At 35.4% G+C, this 21842-nt stretch overlaps 1 protein-coding gene across 2 annotated transcripts in view; it reads right to left on the reverse strand.

The window, feature by feature from the left end:
- Positions 1-21842, reverse strand: part of pip5k1ca (phosphatidylinositol-4-phosphate 5-kinase, type I, gamma a) — a 34398-nt gene continuing 12556 nt past the window's right edge. The window contains exons 2-18 of one of the 2 annotated variants that reach the window (XM_048165026.1): positions 21806-21837; positions 21610-21696; positions 20632-20762; positions 20438-20555; positions 20174-20326; positions 16010-16309; positions 15726-15931; positions 13633-13716; positions 13465-13513; positions 11633-11717; positions 10017-10178; positions 9788-9929; positions 9685-9714; positions 9063-9167; positions 7134-7290; positions 1737-1826; positions 1-1604 (exon numbers count right to left, since the gene is read on the reverse strand). In XM_048165026.1, the coding sequence (XP_048020983.1) occupies positions 1602-1604; positions 1737-1826; positions 7134-7290; positions 9063-9167; positions 9685-9714; positions 9788-9929; positions 10017-10178; positions 11633-11717; positions 13465-13513; positions 13633-13716; positions 15726-15931; positions 16010-16309; positions 20174-20326; positions 20438-20555; positions 20632-20762; positions 21610-21696; positions 21806-21837 (1934 nt within the window). In that variant the 3' untranslated portion in view covers positions 1-1601. The remainder of the gene's footprint in view (positions 1605-1736; positions 1827-7133; positions 7291-9062; positions 9168-9684; positions 9715-9787; positions 9930-10016; positions 10179-11632; positions 11718-13464; positions 13514-13632; positions 13717-15725; positions 15932-16009; positions 16310-20173; positions 20327-20437; positions 20556-20631; positions 20763-21609; positions 21697-21805; positions 21838-21842) is intronic. The other variant, XM_048165032.1, reaches the window with a different exon arrangement.

The raw sequence follows: 21842 nt of genomic DNA on the forward strand, positions 1-21842 counted from the left end.
TGTGAATCAAGAGTTGTATTTATTTTAAGGGTCTGAACAATGTACACACATCGGTCCATTGGTTGTGGTCTTTTTGTAGGATAAATGTCTATGCTGTACATCGATGTAAGTAGACTCACGTTTTGTCATGCTCTTGATATTGAGGGGGGCACACAGCTTTTTGACCACACACACACACACACACACAAACACAGCTCAACTGTTGGAAGAGTAAGCGATTGATACAGTTGTATGTCTGAGACCGTATAGACTTTACAATCCGGACTGTAAAGTTTACACATACGATACAAAGAAAGCCTAGACTTACAAGAAATGGCGCATGTCCTTGACGCTGGAAGATTGGGTGGGTGGGGGTAGACCTAGGATAGCACATCTTTTGTAAAATAAAATACAAAATAAAAGTTCAAATAACATTTAAAATATATTTTATATGTATTTAAAGATCTATATACAAATTCTCTAAGACACTATCATTCGTGAACCAGAAAAAAAGACTGAATCAGTGAATATTTTATAACTACAATAGGATTTAGGTTGGCAAAAAATAATTAAGGCAACCAAAATAAGTGTGCGCTACACTTTACAAATATATTGCTGCAGTAGCCTTTTTTATTTTAGATACAACAGCAATATCAATAGCAACTGGCCACTGCACATTATAAGAATCAGTCACACACTTTCATTGTAAAATGATACACTCACTTACTCAAACCCACAAACACGCTCAATGCATAGGCACACACACAATTTCTATACATATTTAATTTAAAATTTTTGAACTTCTGCTAGTGAAATGATTGTGATATGGTAACAAGTTGTTTTACATATTTGGCCTCCCACATATCAAGTTTGGTCCCATCTTCCGGCTTAACATATCTTTACAGCCCTGATGACTTTGGGGGGAATCTGCATATTTAAAAATTTGGTGTAATTAAAACTTTTATGGATAGGAGAATGTATAAAAAATAAATAAATCAAACTTTGAACTATTGCTAGCTGATGAATATATATTAAAATCAGTATTAGAGGACTGCAACAGAAATGGAACACAATATGAACTGCCATTTGGGGTCATTTGCAATGCAGATTAATTTTAAATAAAACAAATGAATTTGTATTTTTTCAACAGTGAGGGAACGAAGCTACCTGATAACCAAAGTGCATTAACAACCAGAGTAGCATAAATAAATCATAATTAACTATAAAACTTCTTTCTTTTTTAATGAAGGTCACATAACCTACAGTCCAAAAGAATAATAATAATAATAATAATAATTAAAAAATAGCATACAGCCCACTCTTAGGAGGAGTCTTGCGTCCCAGAGCTCAAATCGTAGAACACGCTCACAGTATGTAAATTAGACAATGAATGAAAAACAAAACAATTAAACGAAATAAAATAATTAAACAAATATATTAATTTTTACTTATAAATACATCTGGACATTGGTATTACTACTCGCTTGGTGTTGTTTGTGGAGTGGGCGATAGAACGATGAAAATGAAGCTGGAGTTGCGAAAATTCCGACAGTAGCATCCTGACAACGTGACGAGTCTGAGGAGTCCAAAACTTGTAGCTGCTCCTCTCTCCTGAGGTCTGATTACTGTTGGAACACATTAACAGTGTTTGAATACTGAGGCTTAGGTGTAAATTAATTAATGTGCAAGGAATAAACGTCAGCTGTCAGTATCAAAAATTATAAACCCAGGGCGACCATGACACGGTGCGCACTTACTGTTTCACTCTCCTCTTCGTCCTCTGGAAGGGTCTTAGACCCTGTGCCGAAGTGCAGAGGAGAATACACCCAGCTTTTGTCTTCTGGAGGCTGCCAGTACACAACCAAGACAGCAGAGGGAGCCAGAAGGGATGGCGACACACAGAGGCAGCCAGTAGAAATATGCAGAGAAAAAGAAAGACAGACAGGAAGACAAGAGTGCCGGAGAGGAATATTAGAAATGCAGTGGCTAGAGATAGATATGGAGCTTCACACATGACATGCAGTGAAAAAAATAATAAATAATTTTATACAGTGGCCAAGAATGAACAATTTGTTCCCATTAATTACTAATACGTTTTACTAATTCATTCCCTTGTTTTAAGTAAATTGTGTGCACAATATAATATGTATATATTATAAATAAATATATAATATTTGTTTTGCTAAATCGTGGACACGTTGTAATAATTTGTTCCCTTGATTTGATTTGAAGGGTTTGTTCACCCAAAAATGACATTTCTGTCATTAATTACTCATCCTCATGTCATTCCAAAACTGTATGTTCATCTTCGAAACACAAATTAAGATATTTTGATGAAATCTGAGAGGTTTTTTTCATCCTCTATTGAAAGCAACGAAATTACCACATTCAATGTCCGGAAAAGTAGTAAAAACTTGTTAAAATTGTCATCGTGACTACAGTGGTTCAAACTTAATGTTATGAAGCTATGAGTGTGCAAAAACAAAACAAAAACAACTACTTTATTCGACAAATTCGTCTCTGCCCTGTCATTCTGTTACGTCCGGCTCAGCATTGTTCGACGGCTGTTCACGTGAGCAGCATGAGGCATGCATGTGATGAAACAGCGTATGAACATAAACACGTAAATGCAGCACTGCGGCAACTGCGTACCAGACAGACAGTGAAGAGGAAAAATTGTTGAACAAAGTTATTTTTGTTTTGTTTTTGCACACAAAAAGTATTCTTGTCACTTCATAACATTAAGGTCGAACCGCTGTAGTCACGTCGATTATTTTAACAATGTTTTTACTACTTTTCTGGACCTTGAATGTGGTAATTTCGTTGCTTTCAATGGAGGATAAAAAACCTCAGATTTCATCAAAATTTCTTAATTTGTGTTTCAAAGATGAATGAAGATCTTACGGGTTTTGGAACGACATGAGAGCGAGTAATCAATGACAGAAATTTCATTTTTGGGTGAACTAACCCTTTAAATCAAAACGAGTGAACAACTTAGTTCAACGTGGCCACAATTTACTAAAACGAGGGAACGAATGAATAAGTCGCAGGAATGAATTCTTAATTCTTGGCCATGATTTAACTAAAACGAGAGAACAAATTAATAATTCGTGGCCACGATATTTTTCCGCATGTCATGTGCAGCCCCGCAGAAAAACAAGTAAAAGATTTGTTGTTAACATTAATAAGACTGGAAAAGTATTCTAATGTTTACTATACATTTATCGGAATGTATATTTTTGTAGCCAAAGATGAAAATCTAGACTTTATGAATTAACAACAGCTGTAATCTGGTTAGTCAAAAAAGAGAGAAACTTCGAATGAGAAAGAAGTGAAGTGAAAGAAAAACAGAATCACAAACTATAATATAACTATAATGTTAGGACAATATAAATACGGCATTTGCAACACGTTTTACTTTAGTACTATATAACACAAGTATTTTCAAACAGAATAATCAATAGGAAATACTACAGGGCAGGAATTTTATCCATCAGGATTTGATTGAATAGCAAAAAACTAACATTTATATTACTGGCTATGGCTACTATTATTTTTTCCCCACCCACATGCTTTTATTACATCAGCAAACAAGAAAAGTCATTTCAGTTGTAGAGAAGGTTATATTTTAATCAAAGACTACACTGTAAAAAATTATTTTCCAAAGTTCTAATTCAGTCTGTCTACTTCAAAATTTCACATTTAATTCTATGTTATTTGAAGTTTCTTTGTAATTAATTGTGAAGTTTACACAATTTTTCACAATAAAAAGTTTTTACACCATTTTTTTCAGTGTATAAAACATTCTTTAAATCTTTCTAAACATTTCTATTAAATCTTGCACAATAAGACCAGGTACATTGATAAAACAGGCACAAAGCTTGTTAATATCACATTAGCAACTAGTTAACTAATAAAGGAGTGATTTTGGTCTTTTTATGTCACCTGATTGTGTTTCCTGTGTCTTAGAAACAGTTTTTGAAGTGGACAATAATGGCAAATTGTACTAACCATACTATGTAAACATTTTCACAACGTTGGAACAACGTACTGTAATCTTTGAGACTGTGACGACATATATGGTTGTATAAACTGAGCAGATGCAATTGTTTACCTCAAATCTTTTAAAACAATTTCAAACTTATTATGGTGGGCTCATTTGGATAAAAAATGTCTTAAAGGTACAGTAACAAAAACAGCCTGTTTAATTCTAAGTCAAAGGGTAGGGGGAACAGTCTAAAAAACAGTGAACTTCAGAGGCTAGCTAGAGCCAATTAATTTTAAAACTACCTCTAAAACTAGTTTCAACTGCTTTAAGCTATAAAAACTTACATTGTGCCTTCTTCTGTGTGAGATGGGCTGACAAACACAGACGCTGCCATCAGAGAACTTACAAGAGGCAGAGAAAGAGAGATGGACAGAGACGGCAGACAAATAATGAAAGATGGCAGAATGGTAATGGAAAAAGTCAAGGAGATGGAGTGCAGTTTAGCAGCCGATAAATTAAAAATTGTAAAAATTGACAGCTCCATTAATAAGAGGAAAGAGTGACGGAGCAGCTGGTGCAGGGTGTTAATAGATGAATAATTCAAGAGGTGGCGCTTGCGTGTCTCTAGGGCTCTTTTCAGCATACAACTGAGTTTAAGGGCCTCAATCTGTTTAACAAATTATAATGATCATCCTCGTGGATGCATCCAGTTGTTTTGTCGTTCATGGGTCAGAATGTGTCCATTGTATTGGTGTGTTTCAAAGTTAACACACACATAATGATATCGTTAGCGTTTAGAAATAAACAAAAGGACTCTTCATTTAAATGGGTCTTTTCCATTCATACAGAAACTGAAGATAAAAATAAAGAGCCAAAGGAGCTCCTAACACCTCTGCACACGAACACCCACCCACCCACGTGCCAACAGAGACCCTCTGTGAGATTCTGTCTTCTGTCCCGTATTGGAGACGTTTCCTTTAGTCACCATTAATTCAACAATGGTCACATTAGCACTGTTTACTACTCACAAAGTCTATCAAGAACATGTCGTGGTCATGTTTAACCCCAAAATGAATATATTTTTGCATGAAGAAAATATTAGAAAGAATAAAATCTTTTCTTAGTATCATTGTGACATTATTTCCATGACAATTATATCCTTATTTAAAAAACAAACCTCATTTTCATTCTCAATATCATAATGCATGTAGATTTTTTCTGAGCTCTGAACATGATTTTTCTTATTATTAAATAAAAATGAAAAAGATTAAATGAAAAGTATATCAAATAGTATCATAATATATACATACATACAATTAAAATAATACATTCTTGTTTTTTTCAAAGGGTGCACCGATATGAAAATTTGGCCAATACCGATAACTTGGTAAATAAGTTAATTTACCAATAATCTGAAAACCGATAACCGATATTTTGGCCGATAAATTGAAATCCAAATTTTTATATAATTTTTGAGAGCCTGATTACAAAAACAAAAGTCTCACCATTAAAAGCCATGTTCCAAGCACTTAAACATAAATCAAACATATACAGTATCCTAGTTTGAACCAGTGTGTTTTAAAAATTAATTTTACACTCCTATGGCCAACTTTCTTTATCAAAACAAACCAAATCTACTGCCTTACAAATAAATAAAATAATGCCTAAATAAGGCATCTAAAATTAAAAAGCATCGCTGTTTGGGTTGCGTGCGCTGAAGCTGAAGAGTTAATGAACGCTGGGAAATTGAAGGGCTTTGTTAGTGGGTTAATTTATTAACTCAAACTCATCTTATATAAGATTAATCATATATTTATACAACATAAACATAATATTACAATTTATATCTGCACAAAATGATGCGAATGCACAAGTGAACTTGAACTAAGATGCATGCTAATCAGAATGTTTAACTCCTGAATGCGCTCTTCCCGGTTACTGGCTGAAAGATGGTAACTAAACCCAAAGAATTCACAACATTTTATTAAAATGCTGTTCTCTTTATAATGTTATGTATATGACCAATCATAGTTATTAATGTTGTGCATCGTTGCTTGAGCTGCGTGTGCTGAAGCTAAAGATGATCACCGGTAAGCTCATGTTAATTCTTAATCAAACGCAACCTATATGAGATAAATCAGATATATACACAAATTAAATTATATTATCAGTTATATACACAAATACACTTTTTCATGTCATGAAGGTGTAACTCCGTTGTGGATGTGCTCTTCCTGCCGCTAAAACACGGGCAAACAAAGAATTCACAACATTTTTTTATAGTATTTTCATTATAATTTTATGTAGCTTATATGACAGACTTACATGTTGAACTTAACTGTATTTTCCTTTTTTTGAAGTGATTCCAATCATATTTCAAGCAATTCAAAACCATCATGGTGAACAGTGCGCATCTGAAGCGTTTCAGCTGAACGAAATAATAAATTATTTATCGGCTTAAATATATCGGCCAAATTTTCTTATTGGGCCGATAATGATAACATTAAAAATGATGAGATAATCGGCCAATACTGATATGGTGGCCAATATATATTGTGAATTCCTAGTTTTTCGCATGGCAATACTGAGCATGATATTTAATGATATTGTTAAAATTGGGGGAATGTTCATAATTGTCATAAAAATAATGCAAAAAAATGTTATTGGTTCTAAAATATTCTTCATTTTTCTTTATGCAACATATAGTTTATTTTTTCTTTCAAAAATAAAATATGACCCAGGCAATCATCCTTGTATTTCAGTAAAAATATATGAACATCCTTCAATCAATCAAATAAATAAATAACTTAGAATATGTCAAAAAAGTTAGTTACAGCATTAGTAATTTTTTTTCTCGTATTTTTAACTATAAACCTAACTAAATATAGTTAGAAAAAAATTTGATAATGCGTTACAAAAATAAACTTAATTCAAGATTTATTCTGTTAATAAATCTTAATATCTTAATGCAATGGCTGTTTTGTTTTTTAAGTAAATTTATCACATTTTAAGGATGTTTAGATACTTTCACTGGAACACAAGACAAAAATAATGATGTTTTGCAGTGCAGACACATCTGATTATGTTCTTTTATGCTTTGACATTAGGTGGTTCTCATGCATTTTTTGATACACATTTTTCATTCAGATGAGTTTGAAGGGCTTACAAAATAAATGTCTGTAATTGGCACATCATCATCCTCATCCACAGAGGCACGACTTGTACAGCCTGAGGCCTGACTGGCGCTGTCAGATTCTACGACTATCCTGGGGCTTGCTGGGACGGAGGAGGACGAGGCTTCTGGAAATGTCTCTGGAGCTTCACTACATGTGGAAAAGAAAGTGAAATCAAAAATTATTTAAAGATTTTTAGTGAATAAAACATACAATTTGGTCTTCAACTATCGAATGATTTCAGAAGAGCTGGAATATAGAGCCTACATCTTATGGGCCACTTTTTTTTGTAGTTTTATGATGCTTTTTTTGTCCAATTGACAGCCCCTGGTCATGCTTTTGTTGTATGCAGTGTTATTCAAGTATCATTTTTATACTATTATAGTATTTAAAGGTGCCCTAGAATTAAAAATTGAATTTATCTTGGCATAGTTAAATAACAAGAGTTCAGTACATGGAAATGACATACAGTGAGTCTCAAACTCCATTGTTTCCTCCTTCTTTTATAAACCTCATTTGTTTAAAAGACCTCCGAAGAACAGGTGAATCTCAACATAACACCGACTGTTACGTAACAGTCGGGGTGTACGCCCCCAATATTTGCATATGCCAGCCCATGATCAAGCCATTAGACAAGGACAGAACATCTGGATGTGCACAGCTGAATCATCAGACTAGGTAAGCAAGCAAGAACAATAGCGAAAAATGGCAGATGGAGCAATAATAACTGACATGATCCATGATAACATGATATTTTTAGTGATATTTGTAAATTGTCTTTCTAAATGTTTTGTTAGCATGTTGCTAATGTACTGTTAAATGTGGTTAGAGTTACCATCGGTTATTACTGTATTCACGGAGACAAGAGACAATGCTATTTTCATTTTTAAACACTTGCAGTCTGTATAATTCATAAACACAACTTCATTCTTTATAAATCTCTCCAACAGTGTAGCATTAGCCGTTAGCCACGGATCACAGCCTCAAATTCATTCAGAATCAAATGTAAACATCCAAATAAATACAATACTCAGATAATCCGACGCAGCATGCATGACGAACACTTTGTAAAGATCCATTTTGAGGGTTATATTAGCTGTGTAAACTTTGTTTAAGCAGTGATAGAGTCGAGAGCTCGGGAGGGGGTGGGGAGCATGCGATTTAAAGGGGCCGCAGCCTGAATCGGCGCATTTCTAATTATGCCCCAAAATAGGCAGTTAAAAAAATTAATAAAAAAAAATGGGGTATTTTGAGCTGAAACTTCACAGACACATTCTGGGGACACCTTATATTACATCTTGTAAAAAAATGTTCGATGGCACCTTTAATAATATTTTGATTAATAACTTATGTGCTTTTGTCAGTTTTATTAGTTTTTGTTTTTTAAAAATTATTTCTCTATAGCTTTAATTTATTTTTATTTTAGTTTTAGTAATTTTAGGACTTCAACTTATTTATTTATTTGTTACTTAGCAGCACATTTTTATAGTTATTTACAGTAGATTTTAATAAATAATATTAAATTATATAATTATTTTATATTAATAAGTTATTATATTATATTATATTTTTGGATGTACTATTTCTTATATTGCCAGTGGTCCTGGCAAGCACAAAAACGTTTGGTTACTTAATGCCAGTGTGATTAAGCACTTCCTGTTTGGTTATGTTCCTTTGTGGCAGTTTCCATGGTGTAGTTTTGCCATCACTATGAGGAGCTTGAGCAGGTGTCTAATTCCTCATTCCCATGATACCCCTGATCTTACATCCACACTGCTCTTCATTCAGCGACACCGTGCGTTTGCATTTAAATCATTGCCCTTAATTCCATTACACATGTTTAAGAATATCTAGTGTTGAAAAGTAAATATATAATAAGTGCTCATATCTGTGCAGGTAGTTTCTCAGTTTTTAGTGCGTACCTGTTCTCCGGCGATACCTGGGGAGCCACGAGGGTGGGCTCGCTGTCGTATCTTCCCTCCACTTCCACCTCCACTGTGATGGTCTGCTGGTCCTCATCCTGCATTCTACAACAACACCAGCAGAGGGCTCAGCTAAACCATACGAACATCACAAAGAACAAGTCATTCCCCTTCCATTAACAAGATCAAGCCCAAGAGGGACACAAACATTGTAAAGTCTGCTAATGAAACATAAACTCGGTCTGTTCAGAATAATTTTGGTTTGTTCATCGCAAAAAGCGATCGTATATAAAGCAGAAGAAAAATGGCTGATAAAGACTAAATAAAAAAAATAAATAAAAAAATTAGGTAAAAACAAAACACACACACACACACACACACACACACACACACACACACACACACACACACACACACACACACACACATAACCCCCCTCAAAAGTCCAAGTAGTCCAGTTGGCTAACTCCTTTCAGAAGAAAATAAATAAGATGAATGCAACGCAAGCCAAAAAATACATAAAAACAAACAAAAAGAAAAAAACAATTCTTTGTTCACTTTTAAAAAGTAGTATTTTTAGGTTAGTCAACATGAACACAACATATGGCTCTGTTTTACTTACGTTTCTTCATGACTGGACTGGGTGTGTCTCCTGTACGGAAGGAACAGAGAGTTTATTGTAGCCGCTACGCTGGAATATTACAGAGCCACAGACGTGGTCTTACCTGTAGCGCGGCTGTTCGGAGGTGTCCGAGGGGGAGCGTTCTGGGATTGACAGAGAGGTGGTGGAGGAGAGCGTGGTGGCGATGGAGGCTGTGGTGGCCTCCTCGAATGAGGGAGGGGTGCAGGGAAGCACATCGGCCCGACCTGAAACCAGGCAGAATTTAAATATGTGACTAAAACCAATGAGTCCTCAAGGTTGAGAATGAAGAATGTATTTCGCATATTGTTTACCATCATCATCCAGTGTGGGGAAGCTACGGGCTCCTCTCAAGTCATAGATGTTTTCGTCTCTCACGAACGGCAGCTGGCTGGCCGACCAGGCCGCTCCAGGCCCGCCATATTTGGCTGCGGCTAGACCCCCACGACCCCTTTTTGATGGAGAGGATTTTAACGCTGAAAGAAACAGGTTTACAAATGCATTTAAATATTAAAAATAGTTTCAATGTCTTTGATTAGCATCATGAAAGTAGGTGAAGTTTGTCATTTCTTTCATTAGGGTTAAGGTTAAAATTTTACTAAAAATATAAATCTTGTTTTTTTAATCTTTTTTTTATATTTAAAGGCTTAGTTTACCCAAAAATGAAAATTCTGTCATTTATTACTCACCCTCATGTCGTTCCACACCTGTAAGACCTTCGTTAATCTTAGTAACACAAATTAAGATATTTTAGTTGAAATCCGATGGCTCCGTGAGGCCTTCATAGGGAGCAATGACATTTCCTCTGTCAAGATCCATAAAGGTACTAAAAACATATTTAAATCAGTTCATGTGAGTACAGTGGTTCAATATTAATATTATAAAGCGACGAGAATATTTTTGGAGCGCCAAAAAAACCAAAATAACGACTTATTTAGTGATGGCCAATTTTAAAACACTGCTTCAGGAAGATTCGGAGCACAAATGAATCAGTGTATCGAATCCGCAGTTCGGAGCGCCAAAGTCACGTGATTTCAGCCGTTGGCAGTTTGACACGCGATCTGATTCATGATTCGATACGCTGATTCATTTATGCTCCGATGCTTCCTGAAGCAGTGTTTTGAAATCGGCCATCACTAAATAAGTCGTTATTTTGTTTTTTTTGACGCTCCAAAAATATTCTCGTCGCTTTATAATATTAATATTGAACCACTGTACTCACATGAACCGATTTAAATATGTTTTTAGTACCTTTATGGATCTTGAGAGAGGAATTGTCATTGCTCCCAATGGAGGCCTCACGGAGCCATCAGATTTCAACTAAAATATCTTAATTTGTGTTACGAAGATGAACGAAGGTCTTACGGGTGTGGAACGGCATGAGGGTGAGTAATAAATGACAGAATTTTCATTTTTGGGTGAACTAACCCTTTAATTTAGCACATTTTAAAGTACTTTTTTTATAGGGATGGTTATAGGCAGATATTACAGTTTTTTTAAACGTATAGGTACAGAATATTTCATTTGTGTGCTTCATTTTTTTTTTACATTTAGATTACCTTTGCCATCATCTAACACTCAAAAATCTCTTAAAAATACGAATTATTTAATAAAATAATAACACCGTTATATGTAATCTTTAAGAATCTCAAAGTAAATAACCATTTTCATTTTCTACATTATGCTGTGATGCCTAAATTAACCTGAAGCATTTAAAATGATTCATTTTAGTTTTTGTTGTTTTATTTTTCATTTATATAGCCCAAATACCAGTCATTACCAGTCATTACAATAAATATTTATCAGCTTATCTGTCAGAATTTTAAAACTGATGCGTCCCTATTACCTTATCATTAATTCTTCACACAGAACATGAAATGAATCTATGTGATTCAGTATTATAAATTCAACTCAGAATCAGTTCACTCACATGAAGTCTTTCTGAATACAGTAGTGCTCATGAACCTGAAGAACCTGTCCGCATAGAAAGACGGTCTGTGAACAGACACTGTGTCCTGAAGAGTGAAAGAGAGAGCGAATAAGTGAACCATCTGAATACATCTGAATAGCTACAGTTCATTCTTATTCTAGTTGACAAAATGGAAACTTACAGTTCAATACTGTTCATCATTTATTATAGCTTGTGAAATTTGCCCCTATTTGGGTGTGAACAAAAACACACCATTTTTGTTTGTTCCTTTAAATGCAAATGAGCTGCTGCTCCCGACCCCCTTTCCAGAAGAGGGCGCAGCTTTAACAGCTCGTGCTTAAGATACTCAAAAACAACAAAACTGGAGAATCTCACGCAGACAAAATGTAAGAAATTGTCAGTAGCGGTGTTCAGCCTTACATGTTCGAACAGGAATCGGACACTGATGGAGAGACTCAGGAAGAAGTTACAACTTTTAGAACGAAACTAGACGTTTCTGAATGGTTAGTGGATAAATTTATGTAGTTGCTGTAGAGTTAATTTGATTCAACTCATCGATTAGCATGTACTGTCATGTTAATCTTTTGTGTAAATCCAGCGTTGAAATGACCCTCGTTTGTGAAGCAGTAAAAATATATGTGCAAATATATAACACTTTACCGACTTTCTTCTGCACATTTCCTTCATAAAAGAAATTCAATCACGGTGTCCTCAGTAGCTCAGATGCCGAAAGTCTATGGAGACTTATGTTCGTTGGTACATCCAATAACAGAACATTTGCAATGTTTTTTTTTTTTTTTTGCTGTGGCTCACTCAGGGTGGTATCTATGCTAATATGGCAGATCGTCACCAGTCATAGGCGGGGCTTCTCCCCACTCTTACGTAAGAGTTGGCCGAAATCGTGTCATCCCCCCCCCAAACCAGTTACGTGGAAATCCCGCCCTGCGGCTAATTTTAATTGTTTAAGGTTAGAGTGACAGGTTTAGGGATGACCAATGAAATCTTTAGAATCAGCTGCAGGGCGGAGTTTCTGCTGAACTGGTTTGGGAAAAAAAAAATTCACGTGAGGAAATCTGGAAACACCCTTTTTTAGAGACTGTTTATGATTTATGGGAATTATAAAAAAAGTGGGTAGATTTTTACCATTACAGGCCGGTTGTTTACACACACATCTGTGTTCAAACACCTTATAAAAGTAAATGTTGCATAATAGGTTCCCTTTAAGTCAAACTTAAGGTTTCCAGTTCAACATACATTATTCATGAAGACACCAGTTAACACTTCCAGCTGACGTTGGTATATATGATATACCAGCTCTAGGACTATAAATAACTTAATTAGCATGCAAATGAATCTTGAGCCATTCACAGTATGGCATAGACTGATGCGTCATAGGCAGGGTTGGAGAAATTTCCTTTATTTACAGCTTAGCTGAGGAGAAAATGAGTGTGTGTGTGTGTGTGTGTGTTATGTGCATGTGCGTCTCATATCCAGCAATAGCCCAATTGGCACATCCTCTGAGAAACATGGTCCCAAATTAGTGCACATTTTACAAGCATTTCCTCCAAAACCCCATAATTCTCACTAAACTCCATTCATGCTAACGTACCGCAGCAGATTCTGCATTGTTAATATAAAAATGAAGGAAGTAGAAAGAATTACAGTGAAGGTCAAAGACCACAGAGTCTCAAAACACAGCTGGATGTTAACTTGGCCAAAGTTTTTCATCCAAAGTGACAAGAGATGGAGCGACTTGCATGGAACAATGATGCTGATATATTTTAAATGGTCTTTTCTAGATAACAGCCATTGAAATTCAATAAAATTCTCACCCCATCGTGGACTAGAGCCTTCCACGTATGCTCCAATTTCTTTATTAACCTGAACAGAAAAAGAAAAAAGTCACTCCATGGTGCTTTGAAATCATACTGGCAGCAATGAATCGCACGCCTCATGATGTAAATCATAAGTGACATGAGTCGAGAGGTTGACGCAAGCACCTGTAAGACTGCAAGATGTCGATTATTCCGATGTACAGTAACAGCCGCTCTCCTTTTCCATTTACTGCAGGAATGCCACCCATCCTGACAGGGAAAAAAACATGAGAAAACAAATGACTATGTAAGTTTTTCAGGGCCTAAAGTCTAAACCTTGCTAGATACTAAAATGAAATGCTTAGCAATACCTTTGGGAACAAAATTGCAATAGTGCTTAAAAGTGGATGCACTGATACCATTTTTTAAGGGCCAAGTACGAGTACCGATACTTTTTTTCTAGTACCCGCTGATACCGATAGCACAACACAGTGAGACTAATGAATGTAGGATAGCTTCTTTATTATTACTCAAAAAAAAAAAAAAAAAAGTAATAATTTTTATGTGCTTATCACAAACTTAAAGAACAAAAATTTCACAGTGTCCAATGACCTTCAAAGGGCATAATTACCAATATATATAATTGTTGTTATAAAAAGAAATTTACAAACAAATTACAAACAATACAACAAATACTATATAGATACAAATGAAATAAACTTGTTTTTCAGATACAGTAGGTTTATTTACCATGTATACATTTATTTAACATCTTTTGTTGTTTTATTAACATTAATGACAAATATAGGCTACGGTCGCTTTAAGACGAATCAATGGATACTGACACATATCCTGTTTTCACCCACCTGTTTACGTCCACTTAAGCCATAACCGACTGTATTTACGTGAGATACTCCACACGATGGACATTTTGACAACAATGTGTGCATTTGACGATTCAGGCGCAAGGAGAACTGATCGCGCGCTGTCTGAGAGAACTGGGATCACGCGCAAGAAAGAGAGAGAGCGCACAAGAGAGCGCTTCTGGTCTGTGTCATTAGCGCGATTCCGCCTATCCCGCCTTCACTAATCGATGACGAATTGTGATTGAAAGCATGCAGTTCGCAATGTGTGGGTTGTCATCATTAATTTTGAAGTATTTCCACACCTCTGAGGCTGACATTGTTTCTGCTGCTGCCGCCGGTGTCTCTGTGCACAGAAAATTCTATCAGTTACGTCACATGAGGTATCGGTACAAGTACATGAGCTTGGCATCGGGCCCGATACCGATACTGGTATCGGTGCATCCCTACTTCAAAGTGTTTCCCGAAGTTGTCAAAATCTTAAAAAACTGCTAGGAAACACTAAAAAAAACTAAATAAAACCAAAATAAAAATACTAAATAAAATCCAAATAACTAAGATAAAATAAAACATAAAACAAAACACAAGAAAACAAAGCAAAAAAATGTCTCTGTTCACTTATAAAAAGCTGAATTTCTATGCAAATTACAATGGTCATGATATAACTCTGTGGCATCTTTTCTATAAACATAAATTCAACATATAACAAATAATAAAAAATAAAAAGTTTCCACTTTACTGCAAAAAATGTGCATTCTTTTAATTTAGCTAAGAAGTCAAGTCATGGCTTAACGATCTTCTATTGGTCACACGTCTTCACGTGATACAAATTTGCAGGTCAGAGTTCACCAAACTTGAACTTTGGAATGCAGCAAAATGCGATGTCAATGGAACGATTTTTGTAGTGTGAAAAGTGTTTCTTAAAATTAGCTAAATCTTTTTTCCTTTCAAAAGGAAAAAATGGCTGATAAAGACAAAATAAAAACAAACAAAATAAAAAAATAGGATATAAATAATACACAAAAGCAAAACACAAAATAAACAAAAGACAAAACAAAAACAAAAACAATGTCTTTGTTTACTTTTAAAAAGTTGCGTTTTTGGTTAGTTAACATGAATCTGTTGTTTGCAATATGTTACCTTCCAAATTCCAAATGAAACGGGGTATCTAACAGGAAGAGGCTTGATTTTATCCAGAAAAGTTTTTTTTTTTTTTAGTCTTTAAAACAATTTTAAAAAGGAAAAAAATTGTATCAAAATAGTATAGAATTAAATTTATTGGTTATGGGCAATAACATGAAAATAATAACAGCTGGGATTTTGTCATTGCATCCCTATTACTTCATCATACATTTTTGATGCATCTGAAAATATCTTTTTAATATCTTAATATGTATCAAATCATCGGCCGCTCACGTGTCATCAGTGTCAATTTCCTCTCCACAGGCCGACGCTCCCTGTATGGACTCCATGGCAGTGGAGTAGAGCGCCTTCTGTGCCAGCGGCCTCTTTTCATCACTGCTGCCCTGAGATCCCTCCATCTGCTGCTCTTTCTCCGCCTGATCGATGTTGTGAACTCCCAGCAGCAAACTGTAATCCATAATCTTAAAGCTTTCCAAGACCTAAACACCAAAACCACATCAATATTTGCTCCCATTCACACATCCACTCTAGACACCAGCACACTGTACAGAACTTACCAAACAGTCCCTCTGTAACGTCTTGACCAGAGCGCTGTGTGTGTCTGTATCAAGCATGAGACCGTCTGGTACGTCCTGCATAAAATCGAGGTCTTTGAATGTGGGCTTCGCCTTTTCCCGCTCTTTCTTAGAGGCCCGTCGCTTATAGGTGGATCCTTTCAAGTCGTATTTGAGGTGCATGCGCACCACCCTGGGCAAAACGTTGTTCATGACCACCATTCGAATGTTCTTCCCACCCGACTGTACGCAGTACAGACCGAAGAACTTGGGCAATAAGGTTCGAGGATTCTGATTCAAGTTCTGCAGGAAAACAAACATTTGAAAAATCAAATGCCCAGTCAGAGAGAACTAATATTCAAATGTAAGTCATCCATGCAGTGGTACAAATCTGCGGAAAAACACTGTATTAGTATTTGTAGGTTATATGCATTGTGTAATCAATTAATTTATTCTTTAAAGGAGTAGTTACAATTCTGTCATCATTTATTCACCCGATACTGAAATTTTGTGCTCCAAAATTCGCTGCGTCATGTTTGACGAACTTGCAAGTTTAAATGCGAAAAATATAAATGAGATATTCAGCAAATAACAACTTTTCTGCCTTTTCCTTGCACAAAATGAAGTAGAGGAGCTTTGTGCAACGACCATCACCTTCCCAAAGGTGACATGTCCTACAAGATGTGATCAAAGAGGAGAAACAGATAGAGGAAAAGAGCCAGACATTGTTAAAGACAGATTTCTGTAGGCGAACTGACCAAGGTCAGCACTGTTGCTGAACAACAACTGATCCGTCACTATTCATGGGCTCATTAGCTCCAGCTGAATGGATGGAACAAGCCAAGCCGGTCACTGGTCAGACTCTGCTGACACTGAGAACCCATTTAGGCATCATCTACTGAAAGAAAAACTCATGTTCTCTTGGAAACCAAACCCTTTTGTACTTAAATTGTGGACTGAATTGGTCCAATGGAGACAGAAAGCTGGAACAAGCACGGTTTAAATGCTAATTGTGTAATTTATTTTGTTATTCAGGTAAATAGCAGACAAATCACCTCAGGGGAGAAATTAGTTCAAAATAGTCTGTTGGGTAATCGGCAGTGTTGTTGTTTAACCAGGTGGTTGATTTGTGACAGCATGTGATAATAGGCTGGAAAGCATGTTTCTCAAAAAGTACAGAAAAACAATTTAAACTGTGTATTTTAGCCTTGCTTAACCTTATTGTAGCAGAAAAACTAATATATATACATAGAGATACATAGAGAGAGAGAGAGAGAGACAATATAATGTAAAGTAATTTTATAAAGGCTACATCTCATTTTCTATCAATATATTGTATTATATCATGTACTGAATCATAATTATCAGCATTATATTAACCATCAGCCACTCTGCTCTAGACATTTTATCGGACATTGAAAACCAATATTGGTCAACCATTAAAGGGTTAGTTCACCTAAAAATGAAATTTCTGTCATTAATGTCTCACCCTCATGTCGTTCCAAACCCGTAAGACCTCCGTTCATCTTCGGAACACAGTTTAAGATATTTTAGATTTAGTCCGAAAGCTTTATGCCCCTCCATTGAAAATGTATGTACGGTAGACTGTCCATGTCCAGAAAGGTAATAAAAACATCATCAAAGTAGTCCATGTGACATCAATGGGTTAGTGAGGTCTGATCGCGCTCTGACAGCGGCAGTGATGTCTCGCGCCTATGCTTCAATGAGAGCTAGACATCACTGCCGTTGTCAGAGCGCGATCAGACCAAACGAATCGAGTGATGAATGCCGTTGGACATAGTGGTGTATTAGAGGTAAAAAATGATATAAATACTGTTCGGTTTCTTGCACAAACCGATCGTTTCTTGTCTTAGGACATCAATGTGTCGTCACGAGCTGCAGGGTTTAATTTGGATTTGTCTATGCAAGTTTTATTTACTCTTATAGTAGAAGTTCCCATCCACTAGCATTATTTGACTGACAGACGGCAACGGTTGCAGTTAAAAATCATCATTTGTGTTCTACTGAAGAAACAAAGTCACCTACATCTTGGATGCTCTGGGGGTAAGCAGATAAACATCAAATTTTCATTTTTGGGTGAACTATCCCTTTAAACTGTGTTCTGAAGATGAACGGAGGTCTTACGGGTTTGGAATGACATGAGGGTGAGTCATTAATGACATAATTTTCATTTTTGGGTGAACTAACCCTTTAATTTCAAAAAGCATATAATGATATTACAGTTGATGATATAATGATATTATATAATGATATTACTGACCCTTTTCATGTTATGGCCAATAACAATAATTTATAGTCAAAATTTATTAAAAATAAAATGTAAAAATTTGTGGGAAAAAAAAAAATATCAGTCAATAATCGATATGTACCAATATATTATTTCTCAAAGAGTAATAACAGACCAACAAATAACAGCATAACTTCCGCATTTACTGTGAAATTATTGTAGCTCAAAAATGTAAATAGCAGAGGTCTCTAAAAAACACTGGCCATGCTGATAATCGGCTGATATTTGGCAATAAATATTAGCCCGCAACTGTGTCAGCTCTAAAATGTATTAAAAATTGTGTAAAATAATTACTTCAGTCATTTTATCTAGGCTACATCTTGTTTGCTATCATTGAACTATTATATCATGCAGTATTTATTGCCCTGCTCTATAGATATTGGCATGTGATGCTGCCTGAATCATAAATCACACAGTGTTTGTTTGTTGGCCAGAGGAGAACTGGCCCCCCGACTGAGCCTGGATTCTCCCAAGATTTTTTTCTCCATTCTGTCACCTGATGGAATTTGGGTTCCTTCCTTGCCACTGTCGAACTCTGGCTTGCTTAGTTGAAGACACTTAATATTCAACAATACTGATGCTGTTGTATGAGAACTGAACAGAGCTGGACGATGGCATCACTGTTTTCTGCAGAACTGCTTGTAGATGAAATGAACTAATTTAATAATTGATAATGTTTACAACAGAATTGAATCAACACTGAACTGACTTCAGCTGAACAACAGCTGAAATGCATCATTTTCCTGTTATTACTGTAAAGCTGCTTTGAAACAATCTATATTGTATAAAGCCCGATATAAATTAAGGTGACTTTGATTGACATTGAAAATACACATTGGATGACCATTATTTTCAAATAAAATGCACACTATTAAAATTCTGGCCAACGATTATCTGTGTTCTGGCCAACTGATAATTTATTGTCAGAATTAACGAAAAATAAAACACAAAAAATCAGTAAATAACCGTTATCTTACTGATATGTAGTTTCACAAAAAGTAACAAAATAACAACATAAACTGTGTATTTACTGTGAACTTATTGTAGCTTAAAAACATAAAAAGTAGAAGGCTGTATTAGTGATATCAACTGTCTCTGTTTGTAAGGTGTGAACCTTACAGACATATGGCCCATAGCAACTGATGGGTGTGAATGACAAACAAAACGGCATTGCTCAGAGTAGATCGCAGGGTAGATCGATCTCCTGTGGGAGGTCCTAACAGTGTTCTATTGTTGTAGCCCTTTTGGCTTCATGTATAAAGTTCTGTCCCACAGACAGAACTCTGGGGTTAAGATATTGTGAAGGCTGCCACGCTGACATCGCTGCTGAAGAACTGTGCTACACTACTACCTTCAATAAATTCTTCTCCCCACAAGAACTCTGGTCAAGCTTCCTTATTTTATGTATTAGAGAAATCGAATACATTGGCGAGCCGCCCAAAAGACTGCACGGCCAAATACAGCAAACTGAATGTTGTGTTTACTTGTGTTATCTTTGATTAATATTTAAATTTGTTTGATGATCTTAAACATTAAAGTGTGACGAACATGCAGAAAAAAAAAAAAAAAAAAAAAATCAGGAAGGGGGCAAACACTTTTTCACACGACTGTAAATATTAGTTCACCACTGTGTCAGTTTGAAAATAAATTAAATATTGTGTAAAATAAGCATTTGACTAGTTTTATGTAGACTACATATGATTTTCTGTCAATAAAATGTTATATAATGCAGTAATATTATATAAGCACCTGTTATTATGTATTGTATAATATATATACACCCTGTTCTCTAGATATCGGGATCGGACATTGGGAACCCAATTTAAAATGCATTTAAAATGCAAAGTACAGCAACTCACCATGTAATATCCAGGAAGAAGCTTCTGCAAAAACTCCGCCTCCTTGTGCATAACTGTCTTGATGATGAACTCATCGTCCTTGGTGACATAGAAGACTGAGCCACTAGCTCCCGGGTTGGACAGCTCAATCAGTGGTTCATTACAGAGCGAATACTAAAGTCGAACACAAATATAGATACAGATGAATTCTGGTTGAGTGATTCTTCAGTGGTCCTGAATAAATCCAAGCATGTATTATAAAAAACTAGCCTTTATATTTCTCACCAAATAGTCATCCGGCCGTATCCCGAAGAGCTCTCTGAAGTAACGGAAGGCCACGGGAGCGTAGGTTTTGAAGCGGAAGTCTGGGAAATGATGGGCTGGCGTCAGGTTGCTCCCTTCACTAGAAGAACAAGGAGAAGATCATTTATTTCATGTGACATTTTACATCCACACTTAACCTCAGACAGATAGTTCACCTGGGGAAGAAGATGCTCTCAACCACATAGAAATCCTGCATTAGGACGTCCCGCTCAGGCTTAGAACTCAAGTTTCCAACTGTGTAGCCAATCCCAAGCTGAATGGCCCCCTTGAGTGCTGAAGATGTGGTCTGAAAAAAAAGATAAAGATATAAATGACTAGAGACATATTTTCTTAAATATTAACCCAGAGATTGATCGTTTTTTGTTCTGATGTCGCCTAGTGCCACATTTCTGCAGATCTAGCTTATTTGCAATATTACAGTTCTGGTTGATACAGATAAACCAATAATTAGTTTGTATATTATTATTATTATTATATGCAATTATGTTTATATATTAAATGGTAAATGTTACATTTTAAAAAATCAACACTATTTTGTCTACATAAATTAAAAAATTAAAAAATAAGGACAAACTAATATCAATTGTTTTAAATGCTAAAGTAAATTTAGGCTTTACAAAAATCAAATATACAGTATGAAAAATGGATATTCATCTTAAGATTTGCTAAAGATTACATTTCACTGTGTTATTAAATTATTAGTGTTTTTATAGATTAAATTTAGCTTAGTGTGAGATGATGGCAATGGTTATCTAAATGCAAAGAGAGAAAATAAGCATAAATATACAATATAAAACATTGAAAAGTTAAAAAATGAAAACATTAAAAAAAAACTAATATTGACTGATATGATACCGATATATATGAAGTGTGTCCCTAGAAGTAACTAAAATAATCTGAATGGAATCAATATCAAATCTAGCAAAGTTTTTAAAACTGATTGAACTAATTTTAGGTTAGCGTTAGATGGCGGCAAACAATCTAAATGTAAAAAGAGAGGACATGAGCATGTCCAAATAAAAATAAAATATTAGCTAATATAAAACATTGAAAAATAAATAATTAAATAATATATTTTAAATGGAATCAATATCGAATCTAGAAAAAGTTTAAACTGATTCGGCGCAATGTACCTTCTTATATGTGGTTTCTCCTGAAGCATCCACTCCCCTGTGGCCGATCTTCTTCCCATGAGCCGGCTGGCCTGACGATGAAGGCATCTGGTATAAAAAGAAAAATATGAGATACCACCAACCTGCACTCCCTACATGAACAGGTTTGCTTGCAGTCTAATAGTAGATATTCTTGATATGTGATAAAGGAACGTACCTCTGTGATGAAAGCCTTTTTTGACATAGTGTCTAGG

Source organism: Megalobrama amblycephala, linkage group LG2 (assembly GCF_018812025.1).
Source record: "Megalobrama amblycephala isolate DHTTF-2021 linkage group LG2, ASM1881202v1, whole genome shotgun sequence".
Taxonomy (NCBI): domain Eukaryota; kingdom Metazoa; phylum Chordata; class Actinopteri; order Cypriniformes; family Xenocyprididae; genus Megalobrama; species Megalobrama amblycephala.